Source organism: Neolamprologus brichardi, chromosome 17 (genome assembly GCF_056152115.1).
Source record: "Neolamprologus brichardi isolate AB-2024 chromosome 17, ASM5615211v1, whole genome shotgun sequence".
Lineage (NCBI taxonomy): Eukaryota > Metazoa > Chordata > Actinopteri > Cichliformes > Cichlidae > Neolamprologus > Neolamprologus brichardi.
This window is the reverse complement of record NC_142120.1, coordinates 5,069,567-5,080,000: the sequence shown is the minus strand read 5'-3', so window position 1 is coordinate 5,080,000 and position 10,434 is coordinate 5,069,567. Positions and strand designations below refer to the sequence as shown.

At 41.1% G+C, this 10,434-nt stretch overlaps 1 protein-coding gene across 1 annotated transcript in view; it reads right to left on the bottom strand.

Moving 5' to 3' along the window:
• The window catches only part of LOC102791628 (copine-8), a 134,838-nt gene that overhangs the window by 17,874 nt on the left and 106,530 nt on the right, over positions 1-10,434 (bottom strand). The window contains exons 14-16 of the mRNA XM_087830909.1: positions 6,907-6,953; positions 6,016-6,197; positions 2,707-2,834 (exon numbers count right to left, since the gene is read on the bottom strand). Of these exons, the coding sequence (XP_087687035.1) occupies positions 2,707-2,834; positions 6,016-6,197; positions 6,907-6,953 (357 nt within the window). The remainder of the gene's footprint in view (positions 1-2,706; positions 2,835-6,015; positions 6,198-6,906; positions 6,954-10,434) is intronic.

Here is a 10,434-nt window from a genome sequence, read left to right as displayed (position 1 = left end):
GAATCTAAAGAAGAGAAGCCAGTATGGGACAAACATGCTCTCTTTTTCTAGTCATCATGATATCTTTGTTCATGACTCCAAATCAGTGAGAGGGGTTCAAAGGCTGACTCTTCTAACAGCCTGGGGACAGTATGCTGTCAAAAAATGTGACAGAGTGCAGAGGGTGTGGAGCTGCCTCGTGAGCATACAGATATTTGGAGATTGGCAAAATAATGTGAAAAATAAGGTAGTGAAAGAGAGAATTTTATGCTTTATGCAAAAAGAAACGTTTGGAAGAGCGAGTTCTCTCAGACTTTTCTATCACCGATACAGGGCCGTCGTAGTCAATGTGCTTCTTCACAAGTTGAAATGACTGTGGTTCACGTTTGTGTTGCGTTTCCACAGATAATTTTTTGGTCTGTGGGCTGGGCAGGCCTACTTTTAGAAATAAAATATGATATTTTAAATGAAATATTCATAGAAATCTCCTCAAGATAAACACAAGTACAACCCGTGACACTCAGCTGGATTCTGCTGGACTTCCAGTTCCACTTTACAGCTGTGTGCGTGTTTGAGGTTGCTCACGCCTTGGTGGAGAGGACGGTCTTTGAATCATTTAACATGTCTGACTTGTTCGCTTTTGCTTCGTGGCCAGCTTCTAGACTTTGGTGTGCTGCTCTTCCTCTTGATGGTAAAGGCGGTTTGTCTGTTTCCTTTAGTTTAATCAATAATAAATACCTTTTCATTTAATGCCAACTTTGCCATCCTGTCTCCTTTGGACACTTTTTTACTTCCCAACAACCACTGAATATTTTATGTGACACATGGGTGTATAACCTGTGACCAGCTGCATCTCCGTGTGGTTCAGCAATTGCAGAGTCGGCAACCTCCGCCAGCTACAGCGGATTGTTAAAGCACCTGTGCATGATAATGGAACATCTCTCCCTCTGCTACGGGACTTCTTCCACGAGTGCTGCATCAGTAAGGCCTCCTGGATCGTGCTTGACCCCTCACATGGACATTTTTCTCTCCTTCCAATCTTCTTCTCTTTTTTTTAGGATCCATTTTAAGCTGCTTTTATTTGTTTTTAAATGTTTGTCCAATGCTGCCCCTCTGTACCTCTCGGAGCTTCTTCATCCATACATACCTTCCCGGTCCCTCAGGTCGGCAGACCAGCTCCTCCTGAGTGTGCCCAGGACTAATCGTAGGCTCAGAGGGGATCGGGCGTTTGCTGTGGCAGCACCAAAATTGTGGAATGAGTTGCCTTTACATGTTAGACAGGCACCTTCCTTATCTGTTTTTAAATCACGTCTTAAAACATATTTATTTACCTTGGCTTTTAGCACAGCAGGACTTGTTGATGTCTCTTAATATGTTTTCTTATTAATTATATTATTTTTAATTTTAAGATATTTTATATGTAATTTAAACTGTTTCCTCTCTGTTTTATATTTGTAGCACTTTGGTCGACATTGTTGGATGTAAAGTGCGTTATAAATAAAGATGCTATGCTATGCTATGCTATTGCACTCCACATACCACTGCCTTTGTAACCCAGATGCTGCTCTATGGACAATCCTGCTCTCAAGAATCCTGCTCATGGTCACTTTAAATCACTTCAACCTGTAAATTGTAAACTGTTATTGATCCTTTTACCTTAGTCTTATCTGTGATTATATATATATATATATATATATATATATATATATATATATATATATATTTCTCTTATTATATTTATTGTTGTCTTTTGCACTGAATGGAAATGAACTGCTTCTCTATATTCTGTACTATATATAGCAGAGATGACAATAACGTTTACTTTGACTTTGATAACACACACCACAACCTGGTGACAGGCAGTGCTTTTGGGCTAATTATGGAGTTTTCCTGCTGTACTTGGGCACTCAAAACACTTTATACAACATGCCTCATGTAACCTTACAGGCACCTTTTTCTAATATTCACACATCAGAGAGCAACTTGGGGTTCAGGATGTTGCCCAGGGATACAAAGGGATGCAGATTGGAGCGCCAATGATCGAACCGTCATGGCTTTATGCTAAGCTAAGCTAAGCTAATCAGTTGCTGTTGCTCAAAGGGACTGACCAATGGGTTGGAAAGGGCTCAAATACTACATAACCAGTAATCGAAAATGTGCAAAATACTGAACTCATTACAAGCTGGTTAGGCATCTGTGTTATGCTCTATTTGTATGTGTAAGTACACAATTAAGATGTGAGTAAATTATCTCCCAGATATGAAAAGCAACTTGACGAGAGACCTCGCTATAATTACGTACTTGCATGAACAGATTCTTAATGTATTTTTCTTTTGGAGGACTTTCTCTTGATTGTCCGCCCGCTCGTCTTCCCCCGCAGCATAAATTACGTTCTCATCGGTACACAGACACAAACAAACACGCAATCATCCGTCAGGCACCTTCTCCGTTTGTGTCCCGAGGTTTTTCTCCTGCACTCCAACTCTTCTTAGCTACATTGCAAACATCTGCTTCAGAGAGCTCATTACAGAAAATCTGAGCACACATGTTGAGTGTCGGAGTGAAATGTACTCTCCGTTCTTTCACGCGTACTCGAATGATACGAAGTTCATTTTAAAGGAAGTGATGACAATTACGACAGCGTAAAACAGCGTGCTCAGCGTACAGAAAAGCAAAAACCGAGAGATGTAAATCAGACACTTAAAATCACTGGTGCACGGGTATTACCTGGCCACATGGTTGATAACAGGAGAGAAGTTAGTGGGGCCGTAAAGCTGAACCGACTTAAGACTCTGGTAGTAGGCTTCCATTACACCATCAATCCCTGCACAATATGGGTTCTGAGGGTTCCCGTTCTGCAGAGGAAAGAAGAAGAGGGGATTACCTTCCATGATTGATTCGAGATGCATTCAGCAGGGCCACAGGGAGAGGAGAAGCAAGTGAATCATTTATGTACTCTCTACAGATGGATGTTTGGGGAAATCCCATCCGTTTGGCAACAACAACCACGCCACAAGTAATTAAAATCACCTTTCTTCCTCATTCTGACGCTCACTTTGAACTTCAACAGGCTGCTTATCCGCATGAACAGGTGTACCTAACAAAGTGGCAGGTAAGTGTATCATCAGTCACGACAAGAGATGGGCAGTAACACGTTACTTGCGTTACTGTAATCTGATTACTTTTTTCAAGTAACGAGTAGAGTAAGGGATTACTATTGCAAAAAAGGTAATTAGATGCTTATTAGATTGTTGCTGAACTGCAGAGCTCCTTCAGTGACAGACTGCTGCATCCTCGATGCATGAAGGAGCGTTTCCGCAGGTCCTTCCTCCCTGCAGCTGTCAGACTGTACAATCAGAACTGCTCCCAACAAACAGATGTTTACATCTGCGCTGTAACTGCAATAATTTAATCAACTGATTCGCACTACAACCTGGTTTGCTTCTTATCTGTAGTTATTTTTATTTAATTTAATAACTGTACAGTTTATCTGTTTATAGTAACCATTGTCCTTAATGTAAATATGTAAGAAAAATTGTGTATGTTTCTGTTCTGTGTCCTGTGTACTGTTTGTTTGTATATGTGTCTTTCTGGCTGCTGTTACAACCAAATTTCCCCTTGTGGGACAATTAAAGGATTATTCTATTCTATTCTAGATTACTGTTACTTTCCCGTAAGGACACTGCGTTACTAAACCGTGATTTTAGATAGATCAATAACGGATAATATGGAGAGTCCGACCGTGCAGCGTTTAAAGCGTGGGCGTACTTACATCACTTTGAGTTTGATTCCATAAAAATTGACAAAAACATCAGCGTCCGCCGTACACTCTGCATGGCAAGAAAACTTCTTTCTACAGTGAAAAATTAAACTTCAAATCTGAGCGAGCACCGAGCACGCTGCCACAGGAATGTGGCATTCACAGAGAAACCCCCGGATCCCCCCACTGACACGACCATCGCGGCACAGCACAAACCTCCACCGGCTCCACTCCTGCTAAACAGCTGACAATAGATTTAAGAGCGACAGCACTCAGTGCCGCTGAGTCTTTGATTTTATTTATTTTTGCTGTGTTTTACTTGTATCTTTTTGAAAGAGCGTAAACACAAAACATTATTTTATTTTATAAGCTGGAATATGCAGAAAATAGGTTCAAATGTTAAACAAATTTCTTCACGTCAGAGACAGTTGCATATAATAACATTTTTGCTTGATGCATAAAGTTAAAAGATTACAAGTTTTTAAAAGAGACCTTTTTCTTTTGATTAAATTTTATATGACGGATTATGCATAAAAATAGAATTCGGCTGAAAGGTCTATTGCTTTACTCAGGTTGTGTATCATGTTTTTAAAAAGTAACTAAGTAAGAAAGTAACTAATTACTTTGAAAATAAGTAATCAGTAAAGTAACAGGATTACTTTCGTGGAGAAGTAATCAGTAATTGGTAACCAATTACTTTTTTCAAGTAACTTGACCAGCACTGGTCAGGACAGTTTATATCGAGGAACCTTTAAGACAGCAGGATTTACTTTGACACTGTTGGTTGCAACAACTTTCATTGTCAACAACACCATATATATGTCTGTGAAGGTTCTCAGTCATCCAGGTCATCGTAGTCAAAGGAGCTTGGAAAGAAAAGCGTCTGGACTTCTTTAAGTTACTTGAAGACGTTTCACCTCTCATCCGAGAAGCTTCTTCAGTTCTAAGGTCAAATGGTGGAGAGTCCCAGATTTAAACCTAGTGGGAGTTTCCCCCCACAGAGGGACAAAAGGACCCCCTGATGATCCTCTAATCGCCTGAGCCAAGGTGTGAAACTGGGTGTGGGTCCCAATCAGCCAGAGTTTCGGGTGAGTTCATTGTGAAACCTGATGGCCCAGGATGTGAGTGGGTGTTAAGGCGTCTGGGAAGGGATCTCAAAACTGGATTATAAATGGCAGAGAGTTGGTGTCGTAAACCACCGCCTCTGTTCAAAGATGGTCGCTCACAGTGGACATAGATGCTTCTTTCACTCCTCTTTCAAACCATCTGTCCTCTCTGTCCAAAATGTGAACATTGGCATCCTCGAAAGAGTGACCTTTGTCCTTAAGATGCAGATGGACAGCTGAGTCTTGTCCTGTGGAGGTCGCTCTTCTATGTTGTGCCATACGCTTGTGAAGTGGCTGTTTGGTCTCTCCAATGTAGAGCTCTGGGCATTCCTCGCTGCACTGTACGGCATACACCACAAATCTGGGACTCTCCACCATTTGACCTTAGAACTGAAGAAGCTTCTCGGATGAGAGGTGAAACGTCTTCAAGTAACTTAAAGAAGTCCAGACGCTTTTCTTTGCAAGTTCCTTTGAACACCATATATACACTAAAGACATATTTGATATTGCTTTTGACACGTTGGGCTGGTTGTATGAAAAACATTAGAATGGATGGTTCAAAGGTCACAGTAAATAAATGCAACCCTCAAAGGCTAGAATGACCCTCGAGTTATTTAAATGTAAAGCATAACTAAACGTTTCCCACAACTTTTCCGTGTGACTGGGAACATTTGAGACTCTCGTAAATGAAGACATTTTGTTGTGTTTTTGTTGACAAGAGCTGCAATAAATTCCACAATTTAAAAGAACTGACATTAAAACCTGAGCCTGTCAATTAGCTGGAAAACTCCTCAACTGCTGTGTTACAAATACGCAAATCTCCATAGTACCTGTCAAGCGTGTGAATACGTAACACACCACTAAGCAGCAAATCGACCCGGAGAGTAAAGAGCATCCACGGTTGTTTACCAGTACAGTGTTGTCGACCACGTTAGAATAATGCAGGAAAGCCACGAATCTACCTTTCAGCTTTGTGAAGTGAAAACAGTTCAGTGTGAATACAAATGAATAGAATAAATTTAAAAGTGTTTATGTAATTGTTTTAGGGAAATGGTAATTTTCCTCTCGTTCCCTCTCTTGCTCTCTCCAACACTAATCATAGGTCACCTATTATAAATGACTCTCCATTGACTGCTAATTGCAGGGTACAAGTCTCAGTCCTGTACTTACCAAAGCAAACTCATGGGACACCCGTCCATCGGGTGGCAGTTTGGCTCCAAAGCCAAGTGCAGGGAACATCTTATCACTGTCGTAGTCCTGAATTATCTCTCCGACTGCCTTCAGAGCCATGGCGTAGGTATTCAACTGGTAGGGGCTCATGTAGTGGAGTGAGGTGGGCTGGGCTGGGTTACCTGTTGTGGACAGAGACAGAATCTTCAAAATCACATGTAAGTTAAGTCCAAATTCGGAGATTTCCTTCCAGCAAGCACATAAAACAGACCGGGCCTTCATGGATTGTCAGAAGCTGCAGGAACCACGATCACTGCTAGAATAGCTGCTTGAAGTTGTAAATGTTGTTTTACCACTTCTTGATTTTTCGCACATCTTTGTCACAGAGAGCTCGTCCAAAAGTAACCATCCAATAAATCTCTAGTGGTTCATGATGCGTAAATTTGTAGAAAAACACTTGAGTCATGATAGCTTCAGCTAAACCTAATTACCTTACAGCGGCAAGAATGTGTTGCTTATTTTTTTTGTTTTATCTCTCCGTATGCGACTTTTTATATCACTGCGTGGGTTGTTTTTAATAAACTTGTAATCGGCTGACAAGATCAAGCGCACTTCAGCCTCTAACACATTTATTAAAACTACAGTTGAAGAGTTTTTATTTCATTTAATAGGACCGGCTCAACAGCCTCAATCGTCCACCTACTACTGAGCTCAAGGGTAGATTGATAACACAGCCCTTTAATCACGGCCATCATAGCACATTACCGCCAGGTGTGATGGAGAGGGCTATTAGGAAACACTTGATTCCCTCCATCTGCATATATTTGAATAAATGCTCCCCAGGCATTCAGGGCACTAAATGTCTAAATGTGTGTTTATGAGAAGACTCACCATTGGAAGCTGTGAAGTCGATGGCCACGGTGAAGTTAATCTGGGTCCTTGAAAGACAAAAACACAGAGATAGAGATAGTTTAAAAACGTCTGACCAGATTATGGCACTGGATCACCAGAGCTCCCATAACTCAGAGGCTTCGAATTCCCTCATACTGGCACTCAAGCAAGTAGCTGTGATATTTCAGTGAACGGTCGGAAAGCTGCGGATTACCAAAAAACATTAGGATTCATCCTTTAGAGATCATGAATGTCTACTTCAAAGTTAAAGTCGCTGGATTCGTTTTACAAACAAGTGGGAAGTTGTTATCTAAGAGAATGCGGAAGCAGTGAAGATGGAGGAAGACTGAACAAGACCAGGAAAAATAACACACCACGGCACCCGGGATGAGAAAGTGACACATCTCGCTTCATCGAAACATTTTTAACTTGTGAACCTGCAGGAACAGGATGTGGTTAAGAGCTCTGTAGGCCCACTACAGGTTTTTTCAACAGCAATCCTCACCTCGCTGCCGCACACACAAACACAAAAGCCTCTTTGTCTACCTTACACACGTCTTAAACACCAAGCAGCTCATCATCTTTGGCGCTGCGCGGGGGGGGGGGTGCAGAAGAAGAGTGAGCGAGCGACGAAAAGTTCATGACACATTTAATGATCAGCCCACACGGCAGGGGGGCTCTGTAGCTTTTTGGAGCACAGGACAAGCAGAATACAGGGGGCGTGGAGCTTGACCTGACATGTGTACAAACAAATTCTATTAGTGAAAAATTACCAAAGTTTTTCCACTTTGGGCTTAAAAACTACATGGAAAAGCAAGTTCACTCTGATTTTTCTATGAAGGGAAAAAGATCAGTCGCTGCCAGTCAGCTTTTATTAATTAGGCTACGTTCACACTGCAGGTCTTGTCGGACAATGTCGGACTCTGTAGTTTTCTCTGGTCCCCTCCCCAATCAGACCAGGAGTGACATGTTTAGCCGCATGTTCTCCTTAAATTGCTGGCTGTCTGAGTGGTGTCCCAGAAACGATGTGGGCTTCATAGATAATTGGCAAACCTTCTGGAGGAAACCTGGTCTTGTTAGGAGAGATGGCATCCATCCCACTTTGGATGGAGCAGCTCTCATTTCTAGAAATATCGACAAATTTATTAAACCCCTCAAAACATGACTATCCAGAGTTGGGACCAGGAAGCAGAGTTGCAGTCTTACACGCCTCTCTGCAGCTTCTCTCCTCCTGCTACACCCCCAAAAACCCATCTCCATAGAGACTGTGTCTGCTTCCAAAAAGACAAAAAACAAACTAAAAACCAGCAACAAACAACTTAAACATTTACAAAGAAAGAACAATACAGTATCCACATCTGAAACAAAGAGTAAAACAGTGAAATGTGGATTATTAAATATTAGGTCTCTCTCCTCCAAGTCTCTGTTAGTACATGACTTAATAATTGATCAACAAATTGATTTACTCTGCCTTACAGAAACCTGGTTGCAGCAGGATGATTATGTTAGTTTAAATGAATCAACACCCCCGAGTCATTCTAACTACCAGAAATCTCGAAGCACAGGTCGAGGGGGCGGTGTGGCAGCAATTTTTCACACCAGTCTATTAATTAATGAAAGACCCAGACAGACTTTTAATTCATTTGAAAGCCTGATGCTTAACATTGTCCACCCCAGCTGTGAAACTCAGAAACCAGTCTTACTTGTTATCATCTATCGTCCACCTGGGCCTTACACAGAGTTTCTGTCTGATTTCTTTATATCTGATTTAGTTCTGAGCTCAGATAAAATAATTATTGTGGGTGATTTTAACATCCATGTTGATGCTAAAAATGACAGCCTCAACATGGCATTTAATCTGTTGTTAGACTCAATTGGTTTCTCTCAAAATGTAAAAGAACCCACCCACCACTTTAATCACACTCTAGATCTTGTTTTAACATATGGCATAGAAACTGAACATTTAACAGTGTTTCCTGAAAACCCTCTCCTGTCTGATCATTTCTTGATAACATTTACATTTACAATAATTGATTACGCAGCAGTGGAGAGTGGACTTTATCAAAGTAGATGTCTTTCTGAAAGTGCTGTAACTAAGTTTAAGAATATAATCCAGCCACTGTTATCATCGTCAATGCCCTGTACCAACACAGAGCAGAGCAGCTATCTGAACGCTACCCCAACAGAGGTCGATTATCTTGTTAATAATTTCACCTCCTCACTACGTACGACTCTGGATACTGTAGCTCCGGTGAAAACTAAGGTCTCTAATCAGAAGTACCTGACCCCGTGGTATAATTCTCAAACACGTACCCTAAAGCAGATGACTCGTAATCTGGAGAGGAAATGGCGTGTCACAAATTTAGAGGATCATCATTTAGCCTGGAGAAATAGTTTGTTGCTTTATAAGAAAGCCCTCCACAAAGCCAGAACAGCTTACTATTCGTCACTGATTGAAGGAAATAAGAACAACCCCAGGTTTCTCTTCAGCACTGTAGCCAGGCTGACAAAAAGTCAGAGCTCTTTTGAGCCAACCATCCCTTTAACGTTAACTAGTGATGACTTCATGAACTTCTTCACAAATAAAATTTTTATCATTAGAGAAAAAATTACCAATAATCATCCCACAGATGTAATATTATCTACAGCTACTCTTAGTTCCATTGATGTTAAGTTAGACTCTTTTTCTCCAATCGATCTTTCTGAGTTAACTTCAATAATTACTTCCTCCAAACCATCAACGTGTCTTTTAGACCCCATTCCTACAAAACTGCTCAAAGAAGTCCTGCCATTGATTAATTCTTCGATCTTATATATGATCAACCTATCTCTAATAATCGGCTATGTACCACAGGCCTTCAAGGTAGCTGCAGTTAAACCTTTACTCAAAAAGCCATCTCTAGACCCAGCAGTCTTAGCTAATTATAGGCCAATCTCCAACCTTCCTTTCATATCAAAAATCCTTGAAAGAGTAGTTGTCAAACAGCTAACAGATCATCTGCAGAGGAATGGTTTATTTGAAGAGTTTCAGTCAGGTTTCAGAGTTCATCACAGCACAGAAACAGCTTTAGTGAAGGTTACAAATGATCTTCTTATGGCCTCTGACAGTGGACTCATCTCTGTGCTCGTCCTTCTTGACCTTAGTGCAGCATTCGATACTGTTGACCATAATATCCTGTTAGAGCGATTAGAACATGCTGTAGGTATTACAGGTATTGCACTGCAGTGGTTTGTATCATATCTATCTAATAGACTCCAATTTGTGCATGTAAATGGAGAGTCCTCTTCACACACTGAGGTCAATTATGGAGTTCCACAGGGTTCAGTGCTAGGACCAATTCTGTTTACATTATACATGCTTCCCCTAGGCAGCATCATTAGAAGACATAGCATACATTTTCACTGCTATGCAGATGACACCCAGCTCTATCTGTCCATAAAGCCAGATAACACACACCAATTAGTTAAACTGCAGGAATGTCTTAAAGACATAAAGACTTGGATGGCCACTAACTTTCTGCTTCTTAA